The following is a 19,819-nucleotide window of genomic DNA, read 5'->3' on the forward strand; positions in this document are numbered from 1 at the left end:
GCAGTAAATATAGTATTACATGTATTAAAAAAAATGCAAAAGTGAAGACATTAAGGCAAAGATTTAAAGGGGGTTGTCCATTACTCTGACAATTGCTATATTCTTCTGTATAAAATAAAAACCGCTTATACTCTCCTCAGTTGCCGGCGCCTGGTCTCCCAGGCTCCCGTGAGGGCGTTATGCCACGTAAGCCCTGCAAGCAGTCAGCAGCCACTTCCCTCTCACTTATTTTGGACGAAACTGACAGATGGAAGTGAGATCTGCTGCTCTCTGACTTCCACCTGATGTCAGTTAGAGATCAAGCGCCAACGTTAGAGGAGCGGTGCTGCCATCTGAGGCGAGTACACAGTGTTTTTATTCTATATGGGGGAATATAGGAATTGAGAAGGGTTTGTCCGATTAGTGGACAACACTTTTAAAGTTGTTATCCACCTTTGTGGACAATCTTAAATATATTTGGGTCTAAAAATTATTTTGCATTTGGGTTTCATTACAAATTTTGCACCGTTTGACTTTTGCAGATGCAATGTTTCCATTCAAATTCAACTGTAATGAGGTCTGTGGTCATAAATCACCCGAGAACAGCTCAGGAAAAAAGAAAAGAGTTAAAAAGTCCCTTTCAGACAGAACGAGCTCATTGACGGATTCTCCATTTAAGTTATTCTGCAGGCGGCAATAGACAGTTCAGCACGGAGGATATAGAATATAATTTTTAGAGGGGGAAAAAAATTTGTAACAAAAAATGTGTCTGCTGACACTGTTATGGGGGCAGTCTGCTGCTGGAGGGGCCACAGGTTGTGCAAAACTCTTGTATGCGGATAGCAGGTTTGCACAACCTGTGTGGCTCTGCAGCTGTTGCCAAACTAAGCTCCCATCATCTCAACCTGTCCAAGCATGATGGGAGTTGTAGTTTTGCAATAGCTGCAGGGCCACATTAACCTGCAGTGGAATTTGAAAAAGGAAGTTCATACAAATCATGATGACAGAACCTGTAAACACTATTTGTATGAGCCTCCTTTTTTTTTATTTCTCGCTAGCGCCGCTCTTGCCATTGATGGCGCTTGCGCACATTCATGTCCCGGCGTTCTCCAGTAAAATGAGACTGGGGGTGGGGCATGCTCAGATTAACCTCCAGCGAAATGGTGCCGGTGGCCAGCCAAGATCTTTCTGTGCATGCAACGCCACTTTGCTGGACACTGCCGCCGGTTCCTGCAACAGCAAGCCAGCTACATTCAAACTAATAAGACGCTCCCCCCATTTTCCTCCCAAATTTGGTGGGGAAAAAAGTGCGTCTTATAGTCCGAAAAATAGGGTACTATCATTTCTATAAACCATCTTATTCTCTATATGCAAATAGTTAAATTGTTTATTTTTAATTCATCAGTACGGAGTGGCCTGTCTAACCTATTCTTCCTCTCTATACGTAGTGAAACAGTTTTTCTAGATAAGTATAGTATGTAAAACATCAGACTGGTTTTCTGAGCGGAGGAGAAAAGTCTGAGGACATTATGTCAAATTGTGACTGTGTCTTCCAGGGCTGTGGAGTCTGTTCATTTTAGTGAAGTCGGTATAAAATTGGGTTCATTAGTACAATGCAGGATGTGCTGTAAATGTTTTCATAAGAATTTGGGAAAGTTATGAAATATCCTATAAATGTCTGTTCTGTTCCTGATCTAAGGATCTCGGCTTTTAGCTAAGATGAATCTGTGCTACACTTTATCTACATGCTCAGTAGTGAGGCCGTGCTGTGGAGTTGGGAGTCAGGGAAATTAAGGAGTCTGAGTCGGAAGTTTGGCTTACCGACTCCACAGTCCTGCTGTGCGCAATCAACGCACTGTTGTGATTTCCCTGTTTTCCTGAGCAAGTGGGCAGTCATTTGTAATCACCATTTAAAGTTTTCTTCCAATTAGACTTCGATGCACTGGGTCTTCTCCTCCCTGTCTGTGATTCCCCTCTGCAATGACAGGTCACTGCTGAGATGTCACACAGAGGAGGCAGGACATTCACAGACTGAAGGCAGCGGAGGGGCTGGGGAATCAGACAGGGAGGAGAAGGCCCAGTGCACAGTCCAGACCCTGTGCTCCGAAATCTAATTAGGAGAAACTTTAAATGGTGATTATTTAAAGACAACCACAAAGCAGATTTCTTCGCGAAACTATCATTGTAATCAGTATTACAGCCATGACTTTACATTACTAAATCGTGCTGACAGATACTCTTTATTAGCCTTTGTGTCCAGAGTGAAAATTTCAGGAATGTTTATTAATACATGTTTTTTATAAAAATAAATAAACCTTGATTGAGGTAATTTTATGATAAAACATTCCCTTTTTATGTTAGTGTTTTTGCAAGCAAGTTCTCATTGTCCCTGAAGAACAAAGTTCAGTGTCTGGAAAGGCTTTCTACCTGATACACATAATTCTCCATCTAAGTGTCCCGCTGAGCAGTGATGCCATCAGCAGCAGCTCCTAGATCCAAGGACAGATCATTCCATATACTTATCCTTAGTGCAGGAATGACCTCTAGATCAGTCCACCCATCCTGCAGCGTATGTCACTTGTCTCCTAGTATTTAATGTTACATAGTTCCATAATATGCCCTAATAAGAGACCTGTAAACTGTGGAACTGTACATTTATTTTAGCCTAACATGCTAGCAAGTTGTGCTATTATGCAGTGGCACAGCATTGCATACCTTTTATATTTTGCATATGATTAATTCCTGATTTACATGTGAATAATGTCATTTTAGCAGTTACGGGCTGTACAGATTTTCCTGTGCTGTGCAAGACTTTATTTTCTGGATCAGTACTGACTCCATTTTTTTATGTGAAAGCCCATTTAAAGTGTAACCATCATTTTTATGTAACAAATAAACAGTACACATGAAAATATACAACTTTGTAATATATTTTATAGAGAAATCTGCTTCTTTCACTATCACGTCATGGCTAAATGATGTAAAATCTGTATTCAGTGAAGACAGATTTTCCCATTACTTAGTTTGGAGATGCAGATTGCGGCTTTAAAAACAAATCTATGGAGGTAGAGGGCAGATACAGGCATTCTGCTGCAAGTTCTCATGAATCAACAGTTAACATTCTCCATAGAACTTTATAACCACCAATTGTGATCTCCAGTCCTATAGGAAAATCTGTATTCACTGAAGACAGATTTTATCCATGAATCCCCACATATTACACCCTGTGTCAGCTGCAGGTGTGTGGAGTGTCCTCAGGAGTTGAGCTCACTTCACAAATGGGGTATGCTATGTTATGTCAGGAACAGCAGTGACAGGAGCTTTCTCTAATCACTGCTTTTTAACCCCTTTAGTGCAACTCTTAATCTCTGACAGCTGCATTTTAAGTGCAATGATCCTGCCTTGGGTGCCCATCGCTCCACCACTGTGTTGTGATAGTGAGGTGCCAGGGGACTGCTGGAGGCTTCATAAGAGACCATGATTTTTGCTGCACACCGCAATGCTTGCTATTGAGGTATATAGAACATGCGATCAGACAATTAAAAAAAGATTAACACCTTCGATATCACCTCAGCAAGTAATCAGATCTGTTGAAATAGAGCGGTAAATGTCGTGAAGCAAAAAAAAAAATTTAAACTTCAGAATTGCATTTTTTTTTTTTTTGCAAAATGCAATAAACAGTAATCAAACGTTGTATGTATCCCAATTTGGTATCAATAAAAACATCAGATTGAGAAACAAGCTGTCATACAGCTCCATCAATGGCAAAATATATAAGTAGTTATGGATCTCAGAAAATCATTAATAATACTGGCTGTAATCGTGCTGACCTGAAGCATCGCTTTTCCATGCTCATTTGTACCGCGCAATGAATGCTGTAAAAACGAAGGCCCAAAAACAATAGTGAAGTTGCGCATTTTTTTTTTTCCTCATTTTCCAGTACAATGTGTGAAAAAATTAATGTAGTCCTACACATTGCAAATAAAACAAATCCTCACACAGCTATGTTGATGGAAAAATAAACAAAAAAGTTATGATTTTTGGAAGAAGGGGAGGGAAAAAAAACAGGGCTGTGGAGTCGGTAAGCCAAACGTCCGACTCCAACTCCTCAATTTCCATGACGCCAACTCCGACTCCCTCATACATGGCTCATGTTTAAGTGATAAATTTACTGTAGCACAGATTCACCTCAGCTAAAAGTCTAGATCCTTAGATCAGGAATAGTGCAGACATTTATAGGACATTTCATAACTTTCCCAAATTCTTATGAAAAATATTCTCCACAAACTGCATTGAACTACTGTACCCAATTTATTATATATTTTAGGAGTCGGTCCATTTTATACCGACTCTGACTCCGATTCAGACTCCAACTCCACCAAAATGGACTCCGACTCTCTGACTCCAACTCCACATCCCTGGAAAAAACGTAGTCGCTGCAGCTGGAACGGACTAAAAACTTGTTCCTATGTCCAGATTATGGTTTCATACTTCTTATGGTCCTACACGGCTGTTATTTATTTCCTCTTAGAACATCCACCAAATTGCAGCTTTCAGTAGAATCATTAAGCATATCTAACGGTTAGAGGGGTTGTCCGGTCCACAGCATATTGATGACCTGTCTGTAGTATAGCTCTTCAGTATCAGATAGTGGGATGTCCAACACCCGGCACCCTCAGAGATCAGCTGTTATCAGCTCTGAAGCATCATTCAGTGTGTAGCGGCCACTCCCTGATACTGCAGATCAGCTCTTTTTCTCTTCAATGCACATGTAATGGCTCTGCAGAGCTGTTCAGTGGCAATGCCAGGTGTATGATCTCCACCAATCAGATATTGATGGATATCAAAAGGACCTTATGATAGGTCATTAATATGTTGTGACCGGACAACCCCTTTAACATCTCCTGTCCGCTCAACACAATAATATACAATTTGCACACTTTTCTACTGCAAAACGTCTTCATTACTGGTGGTCACACACATTCTTCATAGGTCTGTTCCACTGGATTTTGTGCAGGGGCAGTGTGATTCCCTTGATATTGTGCAAGCTGACCATTAGAATCAGTGCACTAGAAGAGGAGGCAACATAACAAATATATATCAGCAATATCTACCCATAGGAGCCAGTTAATGTATCCATATGTCTTTGGAGTATGCAGGGGAGGAAACCTATACAAACACTGGGAGAACATACACATGTTGATGCCATCACTGGTCAGATCCTGCCTATCACAGAATCACTATGTATACACTGACAGCGCATCTGTATGAAAGACGTGGCTGATCTGCTATCGGCGATTACACAATCTACACAGAGATCTAACAGTAATCAAGCCTTACACTTTCTTCTGCTAATGTTTTTGGGGTACTGTGCTGTTTTTAGCTTGTCTTCCTTCTGCGTGCAGACCATACGGTTGTTAAGCTCAACATTAATATTGACAATAAAGTAGTGAAATCTGCAGTCAAGTTATAACCATACAGCAGGCAGATTACAGTTTTTACAGTAGGGGATTTTCTGGGCTGAAAAACAAAAGTCTACAGTCACTCCTTGACTGCAGACTGTCGAATCGTGAAGATGTGCAATGGGCAGACTGTCATGATTCCCCTGTATTCACAGCGCAGGTGGGCAGTCACATGACCTCAGGTATGCAACCTGAATACTTGCGCGGTCATGTGCCGACTTGCTCTGTGAAAATAATGGAATCCTGACACACAGATTGGTTGCAGACTTTTCCTTTCTTTTCAGTCTGAAAAAAACCTTAAAGAGTAGGTACAGAAGACCTCTTTTTCAGGCAGCTGAGCCGCACAGTAGGCAGAGCCGGGTCAGGAACATGCCGGCTGTCTTTTTCCTGAAGCTGCTTCGCTGGCAGCTGTGCCATTGTTTTTCTTCTTTGCAGTGGCTCTGCCTTCGGTGTCTTTTCACTATGCTTTCCGGTATAAGCATGCTAATTCTTTTAACTGCTTCACTGTTTCCAAACCTTGAAGCAGTTGAGAGGGAAAAAAACACTGAATATGTGCACAGCAATGTCGTTTCTACATAGCTGTGCATTATGTTCACTTTTTTTTCATCAGTTTTTCAGATGGATTCCAATGGAATCTGTCAGAATAAGACGTCTTGTGCATATAAGGAGGTGCTGAACGTTTCTAGACTACCACAACCACAGGAAATATTCCAGCTGTCACATTCAGGTTCATCCACCAATAGTAATGTCTGATCTGTATGCTTGGGTGTCATCTACTGAAAAAGGCTTTGTGACAAAAGCTCCTTCTGTGATAAATGATGTTGTCCTCTTCGAAGGCTGAAACCAAGGAAAGGCATTTTCTGTTTTTCTTTCTGCGGTGCATGAATCATAAATGATCAGTAAACCACAATCTGCCATGAACTGACACTGACATTTGTCAAATGGTCCACTGTTCCCTTTTTAAGAAGCGAGTTGATAAATGCGATAGCCTCAGTAGTAAATCAATGTGATATTGTCCAAGTGTTTATGCATTTCTATATTCCCAATGCTCACATCCAGAACCCAGCGGCGGTATAATGCATTAATTGAAGCAAATTTGTCATTTGTTGCTGCTGATTTCATTATGTTTGTGCCCTTTGCTGGTTGCTTTTAATGCACCTTTATGTATTTTAAAGGTCACAAAACCTCATTCTGCGCAGTTATTTGCTAAACGGCATAAAATAACGTTTTCATAGTTGACCTTTTCTGCCTTTAATTTTTGGTTCCAGTTGGATATGTGCTGTGAAACAGTCCGGTGGCACAACATCTTATTGCTAACAGAGCACTGTTTTCCCACTTCCACGTGATAGTTTAGCTCTAAGTATTCTGGCACAAAGTGGTGCACATGAATGAGTAATAAAGGGGTACTTCTGGAATGACCCATAGTTGGGGCTGATCTGCCTAGTAACCTTTTTCTTCTCTCTTCCATCTGTAGATACTGATTGTGAGTGCCACTGGCCTGGCGGGCATTCTGCTGCTCAACTACCAGAGAGACTACACCGTATGGGTATTGCCACTCATTATTGTCTGCCTGTTCGCCTTTCTGGTCGCACACTGCTTCCTCTCCATCTATGAAATGGTGGTAGATGTCTTGTTCTTGTGTTTTGCTATTGACACAAAATACAATGATGGCAGTCCAGGGAAAGAATTCTTCATGGACAAGGTTCTAATGGTAAGTTTTTACTTCTTTGCAGCACACATGGCATTAAGAATGGTTTTTATAATGATTAAGGTCCTTTCATAATATTTTATACAAGTTGCAGTTTATGGTTACCTCTATACCTCTAAGATGTTGGATGCGTATATGATTTTTATTGGGGTTAATTCTAGCAGTATATGCGGTGGGGGGGCAAAGATTAATAATACTAGGGGTAGGTAACTTAGAATAGTGACACCACTAAAAATCAACTTTTATTTAATATGCAAATAAAGGAACTTCTGTGCACTGTCCCACCCTCCTATTTGAATAATAAAGCCACCACATTATGGCGATTGACATGTGTGAACTCATTGAGAGCGAACACTGTGTCATAATATTTTGCGTGTCTGCGCACTGAGGCTTCGGGCGCGCATTGACACCTGGCTCCTGCCTGTCTGCGGCCACCGCTGGCTGCGCATTGGAGCCTCCGTGAGTAGGAGAGGGCATTCTGACATGGGACTACTGTCTGCTCACATAAACCATCAGATTGCGCCTGAATGCTCACACTGACATGGTGAGCGCTCCGCTACACTCATACAGTGTCAGTGCGTAGACACGTAAAGTGATTTGACACAGTTATCTCTCAGCTTCAGAGACGTGTCAGTATCTATAATGTACTAGCTTTATTATACCAATAGGAGGATGTGACTGGTCTGCAAGGCATAAGCCACGCCAAGGGTGCACCAAAGCGTCAACATTTGCATATCAAATTAAAAGTGGAATTTTAAGTTAAAATATGAATGCCTAGTATGATTTAAATAGAGGCGAAGTCCCATTAAATGTTTAGACAGTTTAATTGCCATTTTGGGGGTTACAGACTCCCTTTAAATAGTAGAGGTCTGATATCTCCAAAGTGGTGACAGATTCCCTTTAAGGAAAGTATTTTCTATACATGATTGTAGGGGTCGCTATCTTCTGTAAGCCACATTTAGAGCTATTCTTTACAGCAGCCACATGGATTATAGACCACAATAGTCAGAATCTTATGTGGGCGTTTTGACTTTATTGTATAGAATTTAGCATTTTTTCCGATTTGTTTAGCTCATCTTTATGTTTCTGGTATTCTTTTGCACTGTAATGGCAATGAACAATATGTCGTTACAGGAATTTGTGGAAAACAGTAGAAGAGCAATGAAAGAAACGGGTGGTGGAGCAGAGAGCAGGGAGCTTAAACCGATGGTAGGTGCTGGCAAGGAGATGACCATGCTCCAAGAGTTTCACTTTTCCTTCCTGCCACTGTCTCTCTTCACTGACTGGGCTTCATCTGGTGACTTATTTGTTGTCTGCGTCACACAAGATGTTCTTCTTTTTCTGCTCATCTGCCTGCCCATAAGCTGGCTGGCGGAGTGTATATCGCGGCTGAGACCATCCCCTGTAAAGGCAAGCTGAAAGAAATTGTCATTGCCTCTTCTCTGTGAGAGGACTTGTAATACTGTGTATCCTCTTATAGAGGTATCATGTCCATTACGATAATGGGTATGGCCATGTCTATGAAACAATGAAGGACACATTTGTCCAGATGTTTCTTGAGACTGCCTTATGCATTTCAAATTCTTTGGCCAGAAAATGTGAGACATGCTGGCTGTCAAATGTTGAATGGGCAGGTTCTGATTCACTTGCAACATGAAATTGGGAGGGTGGCAGGATTGGGCATGTTGGACTTCAACATAACATTGAACATATCATTTTTTTTCCTGTGGAAAATAAGAAGTGTCTTCACACTGAAAATACATGAATGCTTGATGCCCAAAGTTTGTGGGTAACTTTTGTTGTTCATTTTACTCGCTTATATAGCGCCATTAATTCCACAGCGCTTTACAGACTTTATCATCACTGTCTCCATTGGGGCTCATAATCTATAATCCCTATCAGTATGTCTTTGGAGTATGAGAGGAAACCCACCAAACACGGGGAGAACATACAAACTCCTGTTGTCCTTGGTGGGATCAGTACTTAAATACTCCAACATATTTTATTCTTGCATGATCTCTGCAAAATTGTACATTTTCTTTCAGCTTGTCAGATCCATAACATGTACATCGGCTTGCTTCTGTGTTATGTTTGTAACCAATTTTAATATGTTTTGCAAAAGCTTTACTAACATCAATTCTGGATAGTAATGTATTCCTGTTCACCTGTAAGGCTGTGTTCATGCTAAAATGCTTCACACCACTAGGCTAAATTCACACGAGCGTATAAAAAATCTGGATGAAACGCGGATGTTTTTTTTTTCCCCATTTGTCATCCGCTTGCAATCCATTTTTATACATCCACAGTTATTAAAAAATATACAAGATTAAATACAGTTTCCTGTGTTCAAGAATTGCAGTTTATTCATAAAAATCTGTTATCAGATGGTTCCGTAAGGCAGGGGTCCCCAACCACCGGTCCGCGGACCAGGACCGGGCCATTGGGGGTTTTTTGCCGGTCCTCGCCGCTGCCGTAGACAATCACTAAATATTGATAGTGCGGCGGCTCGGAGCACATTGTGTGGGGTGGATGCTGCCTGCTGTTCTAGACTCCCGCAGGGAACACCGGTAGAGGACCTGTGATGACATCAAGGTCACATGACTGTGATGTCACCACAGGTCCTGAAGCAGGATTAAGTGAATGCAGCTGAATAGCAGCTGTCAGGACACAGCTGTCCCATCTTGCTGCAGGGCATGATGGGGCCTCAGTGGCACGACTCCCGGCACAGCACACTATGTGGGGCTCCTGGCATGGCTCCACACCCACACCCCGCCCTGCCGGGCCATGAAAAAATGGTCTTGCTTGAAGCCGGTCCCTGGTGCAAATAAAGTTGGGGACCACTGCCGTAAGGAATCAGATTTTTCTTCTGCACAGAACATAGACTTGAATGGGAAAGCTTTCTCCAACACATAGAAGAAACTAGTGCATGCTGCCGGGGTTTTTTTTCACGATTTTGTGGTTCATAGCAGCAGTCTGCTATACTATTCTACCCTGTAAAAAAAAAAACCTGAAGTTAATAAAAAATCGCAAGGTACTTCATTGTTTTTGAATTTGTAGTAATTCAATGAAAACAGAAGTGAAACATTAGTATGAACTGAGCCTAAACTTTAGTGGTGCACGTCCATATACTGTACTAATGCCAAATAAAAGGTCCGTGTCTGTATGCTATTTGTCCGGATCTGGGATGTGTGAATTGCTTATGACTTTGTTAAAACGAGCAGCTTTCATTATGTCAACATGCTACATTCCCAAAGTGAAATAATTCCTATATTCAGTTGCCTATTTTGTGTTGTGACCATGGATGTCTTCTTGGCTTCCACTATGTGAGTTCTTTGTGCACTTTGAGAATTTGTTTAATATGCCTCTCTCAACAGGAATAAATGTAAAGCATTACCTACAATCTGAAAGTCAAGCTAGTTTTTCTACAAAAAGTTTATGGGAAGTTTCATTTAATAGTGCATGAACAATTATTGTAGTCCCCTTGATAATATAGAGAGGAGGAGTTATTATTTATTTTTAGAGCACCATTGATTCCATGGTGCTGCACATGAGAAGGGGTTACATACAAGATACAAATATAAATTACAGTGAACAAATTAATTATGACAGAGGGGAGAGGGCCCTGCCCTTGCAGGCTTACATTCTACAGCAATGGGGAAGGAGATAGTAGGTTGAGGAGTTTGCAGCATTTCCGGTGGTGGTGAGGTGGCAGCGAGGTCATTGCAGGCTGTAAGCTTTCTTGAAGAAATGGGTTTTCAAGTTCCATCTGAAAGTTACGAATGTGGTGGATATTTGGACTTGTTGGGGCACAGATTTCCAGAGAATGGGGGATACTCTGGAGACATCTTGGAGGCGATTGGTTGAGGAGCGTATAAGTGTGGAAGAGAGAAGGAGGTCTTTAGGGGATGGGAGGTTACGTGTTGGAAGATATCGGGAGATTAGTTCAAAGATATATAGAGGAGAAAGATTATGGATGGCTTTGTAGGTCAATGTTAGTAGGTTGAACTGGATATGTTGTGGGATTGGGACCCAATGAAGGTATTTGCAGAGGGGTAGCGAGGAGAAAGGTGGATTAGTCAGGCAGCAGTGTTAAAGATGGACTGGAGAGGTGCATGGCTGTTAGCTGGGGAGGCCACAGAGGAGGATACTTCATTAGTCAAGATGATGAGGACATGCACTAATGTTTTAGTAGATTCAGGGTTGAGGAAAGGATGGATTCTGGAAATATTTTTGAGTTGGAGGTGACGAGAGCTTGAATGTCCGGTTTGATGGACAAGGCAGAGTCTATATCGATACAGGGGAAACCGTAATGTAATTTATTGTGATAGATAACTCCCCTACCTGATCTAAGTGACATGGTTGATGAGCTCCGCTTTGTCCACATTGAGCTTTAAGAAGCGTGATGAGGAGACACTCTGGGATTCTGGATAGCAGAGATGTAACATCTGGGCCAGAGAGGTACATCTGATTATCATCAGCATATGTAGGTGGTGCTGGAAGTCATGGGATTCTGAGTTATCCCAGGCCAAAGGTATAGATTGAGAAGAGTATGGGTCCCAGGACAGAACCTTGAGGGATGCCGACAGGGAGAGGGTGGGATGAGGAGGTAGTGTAGGAGAAGCTAAATGTGCGGTTGGAAATGTATGAGGAAATCCAGGAGAGGCTAAGGGCTTTATTGCCAAAGGAAGAGAGGATTTGTACTTGGAGGGAGTGGTCAACTGTGTGGAAGGCAGAGGACCGGTCTAGAAGGAGGAGTATAGAGAATTGTCTGCTAGCTTTGGCAGTAAGTTAGTCATTAGTAATTTTGGTCAGAGCGGTTTCTGTGGAACGGTGGGGATGGAAGCCGGATTGTAGGTCATCAAAGAGTGAGTTAGATGAGAAATGGGAGGAAAGGTAAGCATGGACATGCTTTTTGAGCAGTTTTCAGGCGAACGGCAGCGATAGTTGGACATAGAGGTCGGATCGAGGGATAGCATCTTAATGATAGGTGTGATCGTGGCATGTTTGAAAGCAGATGGGAAGGTACCAGAAGTTAACGATGGGTTAGGGCCAGGATAAGTGTGGTGGTGAGGTTGGCGAGGAGGTGGGATGGGGTTGAGTGCACAAGTGGTGAGGTGCGATTTGGAGAGGAGATGAGTAAACTCTCCTTCAGTGATGGCGGGGAGGAGCAGTGGCCTGTTATACATAGGGGTTGTGGTGAATTGGCAGTAAAGATTTGCCTTGTTTTGTCAATCTTATTTTTGAAATGTGTTGCAAAGTCTTCTGCTGAGATGAGGGAGGTTGGAGGGCAGAGGAGGGAGTTAAAGGTGGTTGAATAGCTGTTTGGGGTTGTGGAATAAAGAAGATACAAGGGTGGTGAAGTAGTCTTGTTTTTTTGGGGGGGGAGGGGGTGGGGGAGAGAATCTTCTTATGAGTGTGTTTTCTTCCAGCAACGCTCCACAACCCTGGACACTTGCCAAAGCTTTTTGGTGAGGTTATTGTGCCAGGGTTGCCTATTGATTCATTGTACTCTGCCGTGCATGAGAGGGGCGACTGAGTCAATAGCTGGTGCGAGTGTGGCGTTGTAGAAAACGGTGGCACTGTTTGTGGTGTGGAGTGAAGATATGGAGCATAGCCGTAGAATAGTCAGAGAGCGAGTGGATATTTAGGTGTGCAAGGTTTCTGCAGGGTGCCCTAGTGGCTGGACATGGGCAAGTGAGGAGGACAGGGATGAGAAAGTCAGTAGATGGTGGTCAGATGGGAGAGAGGTGAGGTTGTAATGCTAGGTAGGGAGCAGAGGCGGGTGAAGATGAGATCTAGTGTATGTCCATCTGTGTGGGTGGCTCTGGAGGACCACTGAGTAAGACCAAAGGATGGAGCAAGCAACAGGAGTTTGGAGGCTGCAGACTGCCAGGTGTCAATGTGGATGTTGAAGTCACCCATGATGGTGGGAATATCAGCAGAGAGGTAGTGTAGAAGCCAGGTGGAGAAGTAGTCGGTGGCCAGGTCCGGGGGTTGGTGTTTGACGACCACTTGGAGGGAGAGTAGATATGGACAGAATGCACTTCAAAAGAAGGGCAGACGAGGGAGGGTAGAGGTGGGAGTGGGTTGAAGGTGCAGTTATTAGAAAGGAGAAGACCCACTCCTACATCTTGTCTATTGCCAGGGCGAGGAGTGTGGGTGAAGTGATGGCGAATGTAACATAGAACAGCAGGGGAGGCAGTGTCGGAGGGTGTCAGCCATGTTTCGGTGAGGCCCAGGAATGATAAATTGTGAGATGTAAAGAGGTCGTGGATGACGTGGAACTTATTGCAAACGTAATGGGCGTTCCAAAGATCTCCAGAGAAAGGGCCGAGAGGAGTGGAGGTCAAAGGAATGGGTTTTATGTTGGAAGGATTGTGGTATTTTTCTAGTAGGTGGGGAGTGATAGGAGGGAGATTCAGTGTGTGTAGGGTGTGGGGTGTTTCGTTTGAGCTGTGGAGATCCAGGATTGAAAGATATGGCTACAGCAGTGAGGAGAAGGAGAGTGGCCGACTTGTTTTGTATTTTAGTAGGAGGGATGTGAGGTTGAGTAGCAAGTCGGCAGATGAGGTAAGGTTGAAGGGCAAGTGGTAAGGTGAGATAATTATTTGTTTGGAGAGTGTCAGGGTTTGGGGATATCGGAGAAGAGTAAGGATTAGTGGAGCAAGAACTGTAAGGGCATAGATAAGCATGGTGAAATAATAAGTGTGGGAAGATGAGAAAGAGGTGAGCACAGTTAATAAACAGTTGTAGCGCTTATCTACTTGTCACTTCTGGGACATTTCTAGTATATTTCTGATGCGTAATTAAAAGAGGCACTTGAGAACATGCACGCAAACACAACCTTATTTTCAAATCAGCAAGAGCTGGAGCAGCAGGAGGGGAACTGGAAAAGTGCAGGGACAACTTTTATACCTGATTGCTGTTCTTTCTTCTGAGGGCTATCAATGAATTCCAACATACACTACTGTTCAAAAGTTTGGGGTCATTTAGAAATTACATTATTTTTGAAAGAAAAGCACATTTTTCTTCAGTGAAGCGAACATTAAGTGAATCAGAAATACACTTTATACATTGTTAATGTGGTAAATGACTATTCTAGCTGCAAACGTCTTGTTTTTGTTGCAATATCTACATAGGTGTATAGAGGCCCATTTCCAACAACCACTACTCCAGTGTTTTAATGGTACATTGTGTTTTCGAACGGTGTAAGAAGGCTAATGGATGTTTAGAAAACCCTTGCACAAGTATGTTAGCCCAGCTGAAAACGGTTTGGCTAATTTGAGAAGCTATAAAATTGAACTTCCTTTGACCTAGTTGAGAATCTGGAGCATTACATTTGTTTGTTCTATGAAACTCTCAAAATGGCCAGAAAAAGAGAACTTTCATGTGAAACTCGACAGACTATTCTTGTTCTTAGAAATGAAGGCTATTCCATGTGAGAATTTGCCAAGAAACTGAAGATTTCCTACAACGGTGTGTACTACTCCCTTCAGAGGAGAGCACAAACAGGCTATAACCAGAGTAGAAAGAGAAGTGGGAGGCCACGTTGCACAACTGAGCAACAAGACAAGTACATTAGAGTTTCTAGTTTGAGAAATCGACGCCTCACAGCTCCTCAACTGGCAGCTTCATTAAATAGTGCACGCAAAACGCCAGTGTCAACGTCTACAGTGAAGAGGCGACTCCGACATGCTGGCCTTCAGGGCAAAGTGGCAAAGAAAAGCCATATCTGAGACTGGCTAATAAAAGGAAAAGATCAATATGGGCAAAAGAACACCGACATTGGACAGAGAAAGATTGGAAAAAACACTGACATTGGACAGCGCTTGATTGGAGCCAATTTCATCCTACAACAGGACAATGACCCAAAGCACACCTCCAAATTATGCATGAACTATTTAGGGAAGAAGCAGGCAGCTGGTATTCTATCTGCAATGGAGTGGCCAGCGCAGTCACCAGATCTCAACCCCATTGAGCTGTTGTGGGAGCAGCTTGACCGTATGGTACGCAAAAAGGTGCCCATCAAGCCAATCCAACTTGGGAGGGGCTTCAGGAATCATGGGGGGAAATTTCTCAAGATTACCTCAGCAAATTAACCGCTAGAATGCCAAAGGTCTGCAATGCTGTAATTGCTGCAAAGGGAGCATTCTTTGATGAAAGCAAAGTTTGAAGTAGAAAATTATTCTTTCTAATAAAAATCATTATTTCTAACCTTGTCAATGTCTGGACTATATTTTCTAATCATTTTGCAACTCATTTGATAAATAAAAGTATGAGTTTTCATGGAAAACACAAAATTGTCTGGGTGACCCCAAACTTTTGAACGGTACTGTATGTACAACTCTTGCCTACCCGACTTGAGATTCTCATTATTAGAAAATCAGAATTAGTCCAAAGAATTGTAATTTTAATTTGGTTTAATATTTGATCATAGTGTTCATTTGTAAAACAAAAAATAAATACCTTTCTAAAGATGTTCTTCACCTCAAATTTTATAGTTAATGACTTTATCTGTCAGAAGCTTAGCTAATCTAATTTTAGACCAATAAGAAAATTCTGCTTTTGGCCTTAGTTTGTACTCCTCTTTAGTGTTCAGGAGCACACTGCTCCTGTGCCTCCCAGCTTCCTGCTTGCCGAGGGACGGTGCACTTCTGTAGATTGACAGTTCAGACCGGTGGCAGCAGAGCTTTGCTGGCCTGAACTGAGCACTCTCTCATGGTTCAAGCTTTGCCTCTGTAGCATCAGGGACTCTGGCTCTAGACAGATTTAGAGAAGCCCTTGCAAGCACATGCTCCTTGCCTAGAAAACGGCCACTGTTGATGGACTACATAGGTGGCCAGTAACCTAGGCAACAAGCACTAAAGAATTAAATACCCCTTTATTCTTGAGAATGGAGAGAATTTTTAATGATGGGTAAATTGCAAAGTTGCTTGTTTTTACAAGCATACTGAAATTGTATCCATTTAATAATCTGTAATAACCACTTTAATCACTAAAGTCTTTGTCCTCAAAATTTCTCTGATCTGGAGTTCCCTTCTAGTTTTATGCTAGTGCACAACTGAATTATGTTCTGATGGTAAAACTACTGAGAAGTTTAAATTATTGGAGAAATAGGGTTTTTAGTATAAACATATGCAGCTTGTTGGGAGAGCGATACTAATGCACAAAAAATGAATCAGCCTGGACTGCAGTTTCTCAAAGACCTTTTTCCAAACTCCTTCTATCTGTTTGATGTTCTATGCATCCGTTTCATTAGAACATTATCAGAAGTTGGTCCATGGAATACTCTAAATACCACGCACACTCTTTTTGTTGTTGCAGGTTACACCAAAACCTAGCAAAAACGTAGGGGCATTGACCCCGATTCATAAAGACCGGCTATTTTCTCGCCAGTCTTGATGAGGTGGCGTGTTGGAGTCAAATGTCTGAAGACACGCCTGTGATGTTGCACCCCCTTCCCACCTCAGTTCTGCCCATTTTAGCAGAATTGTTAGAAACGAATGTGAAAGCGACAAAAGCCTCAACATTTTCACAGCAATTTATGCCAGAATTCTGCCGATGTTTCTTTGATGAGTTGGGGCCTAAGACTTTAGCACTTGTGCAGAATGAGGCATCAGAACACAGAAGTTGGAGACTATTTTTCTCTTTTATTCAAATCAGTTGCATGTTTCATATTCTCACATGTATCATATTATGGAAAAATTGTATCTTCTTCGCCGTCCAGCATGCTCTTGTCCCATTTTCCTAATAGAAGGCTCTCAAAAACCTATTGTCACAAAAAATTCCATCTTCGGTACTATAGTAAATTCAAGAGAAAGGGGAAGGTCACTACTGCAGTATCTTTAGTTGTTTGCAAGAGTACATTCTGTGAGAGGGGGGAGACCTGACTGGTCTGTGCACTTCTGACACCACTAACTATTCTATTTATAAGGGCTTTTTTTTCTTTCCTTATATACTTTATACTGCCTTTTACAGTGTCTCATAGTTGATAACGTATAAGGGTCACATTTTTCTATTTCCAGCATCCAAAAATAAGTCTGAAGCACCCATAGCCTCATTTCATCTTGACTTGTAAAGATGACCTTTTTCCATCAGTTTATAGATTTTAGCAACTGATTGTCAGCATTCCAAGCTTACCAATGTGTCTGGATTTTGCATGTCATGTATGTGACAGTTTTCCATATTTTCTACTTGCTATACATGTTCTGATTGTATCTATGGATTGCTGTGTGTTGTGTTCTCCACGCTGATTTGCATCTAAGATCACTCTTATATGACTTTGTTTTCTAGGCTTCGGGAACAAGTTCAGCTTGAATCTAGCCAAGCAATATCGGACCCCATTGACATTCCAAAACTAACACAAGCAGCCAAAATAGAAGCAGGGTTAATAGCTCTCCTGTTTCCATATATAATTTGCTTCATGTACCCTATGAGTTGCTGCCAGCAGCGTCGTCGCCATACATTCCTTTGTGTTCCTAGTGCAGCGTATGAAAAAGGCCAATCTACTAAACTTGGATGGAGACAATATTTCCAAACGAAAGTAGATCTTTCCCCTCTTTTTATTTTGAGTCAGGTTTGATGCTTTAATGCACAAGAGGCAATCTTTACATCAGTACCTGTGCTTCTGTGTTCTTTAATACAATATCAGTGTAATACAGGAAATCATAGGGATCCTATTCTTCCTTTTTTTATACCATTATTTTAACATTTTGTGACACTTTTTGGACCTGATGAGGGAATAAATGCAGATATATATTTTTCATGTTTTTTGTCCCTTCAACTATTTCCATCCTTCGCGCTGACATTTCTCTACACTTCTGCAATTTGCACTAAATGTAACCTTAGTCTTGATAACTATGGTACAGGTTGACATATGCTGGATGGACGTCTATGTGGCAGTCTGAGAGGTGAGGGGCTTTGCAGCAAGAATTATACTCTGCTTGTTTCTTCTATGTTCAAAAGACAAAGATCAACTTCAAGGTCTCCAATTTTGAAAGTGAGTTGCCTGCTGTTTTAGCTGTTTACTTCCTGCTCTTACAATTACTGTAAATGTTCTGGTTTGTATTGATTTCATTCTAGTACTGCTATTCACAGCAGAGCTCAGGTTATTTCATTGCGGTTGTCGCCTTACCAGACAACTGGTTTGCTGGTGAGTGTCTATGCAGAAACATTTATGCCATCACAAGAGGTGTAAAACAACTTGCGAACACTGTTTTGTGGCATCTGTAATAATGTTCTCTCTCCAGAAGAATGGACAGCAACTTCTTAACATGGCATCATCAAGGGGATACATTCTCACACCGAACAGGGCTCATTTAGCAATACTTCTTGGTGGCAGTTCTCTCTACTGTAAAAAACTGAATTTGAGACTATATCGCCAATCGATGGCAAATTTTTTTGGGGGCGTTAATGGTCAAAGGCCTGTTTCTTTTGAGTGGTCTGTAAAAGCTTTAAAAGAAATGGCCTTTAATTGTTTCTATATTTATAATGTTGGAGAAGTCTGTAAGTCTTATTTTTGCTGGATTTCTGTAGTTCTCTCAAAAAAGGGGGAAGAATCACTGCTGAAAACGAGGAGTCAATCCGTAGCCCAAGGGGTGTGATGTTTATTTTCTGTTCAGGATACTTCATCTTTTGACAGTGACATTTTATTTTGGAAAATATACATTTGAATATGTCTTTTCTTTAAGATGTCTTGTTTTTAATGACTTTTGTAGGAAAACCAACAAAAAAATAAATAAAAATGCTTTAACTGTCTTCATTTTTCTGCTGCTAAGAATTAATTTCACTTAACAAAAAAATTCTGTTTTTTACAGGGGTTCATGAATAAGGTGAAAAAGTAACACTGGTTTGGTTAAATGTTGAATTGAGGCCGTCAAAATGCACACGTGCAGGTTTTGTCCATATTGGAATTCATTCAGATTGATGTTAATGTAGCACTCCTGGATGTGTAGTGGAGCGGCTGCATGAGAGTGCTGTGTGCCCTCATTCAGCACTTGCACAGTGAGTGCATACCCAAGGATTCTCTTTACACAGGGCTCACGCTGAGCAGAGGAAGGTGGCCACATGCAAAAAACAATGGGAGGAAAGGTGCATTGAGCTGCACTGCAAATTTCCGTATTTGATAAAGAATGTTTTCTGCACAACTGAAGCAACAATTATATAGTTGCCTCAACTTTATTAATGTTTAAAAGTGTGGGTTTTATAGGAGCTGAGTTGAGTTACCTTTATGGCTTTTTGGTTTGCTGAAAAGGCATTTTGGGGTCTGACAAGACTCCCTTTTAATTATTGAATTCAACTTCAGAGCCGCAGGTATATAAAATAAAACACCTAGCCATGCAGTCAGCATTTACTAACATTTGTAGAAGAATGGGTCGTTCTAAAGAGCTCACTGCATTTGAGCCTGGTCCTGTAATAGGATGCCACCACTGCAACAAGTCAGTTTGTAAAATCTCTTCCCGCTTAAATTTTTTATTTTTAATTTGGTATTTCATAACAAATTGAGCTGAAAGTCACACTCCCTATGTCCAGTGCTGCCTCTTCACCACACAGGTGATTGCTTACACACTGCAGTGATGATGTCACAACACCTCTGCAGTCAATCACTGGGCTCAGTGACTCTTGCCGTGGTCTTCACAGAGCCACTGAGCACAGTGATTGATGTAGTCAT

The 19,819-nt window shown here is 41.7% G+C and overlaps 1 protein-coding gene across 2 annotated transcripts in view; it reads left to right on the top strand.

The window, feature by feature from the left end:
- SLC44A1 (solute carrier family 44 member 1) overlaps window positions 1-18,906 on the top strand; it is a 129,082-nt gene extending 110,176 nt beyond the window's left edge. For both annotated transcript variants that reach the window (XM_073666604.1, XM_073666611.1), the window contains 3 exons: window positions 6,916-7,152; window positions 8,284-8,358; window positions 17,443-18,906. In XM_073666604.1, the coding sequence (XP_073522705.1) occupies window positions 6,916-7,152; window positions 8,284-8,358; window positions 17,443-17,466 (336 nt within the window). In that variant the 3' untranslated portion in view covers window positions 17,467-18,906. The remainder of the gene's footprint in view (window positions 1-6,915; window positions 7,153-8,283; window positions 8,359-17,442) is intronic.
- The last annotated feature ends 913 nt before the right edge of the window (window positions 18,907-19,819 follow it).

The sequence above is a fragment of the Phyllobates terribilis genome, unplaced genomic scaffold, assembly GCF_046119375.1.
Source record: "Phyllobates terribilis strain yellow unplaced genomic scaffold, ASM4611937v1 Scaffold_1__5_contigs__length_1240528914, whole genome shotgun sequence".
In the NCBI taxonomy this organism is placed as follows: domain Eukaryota; kingdom Metazoa; phylum Chordata; class Amphibia; order Anura; family Dendrobatidae; genus Phyllobates; species Phyllobates terribilis.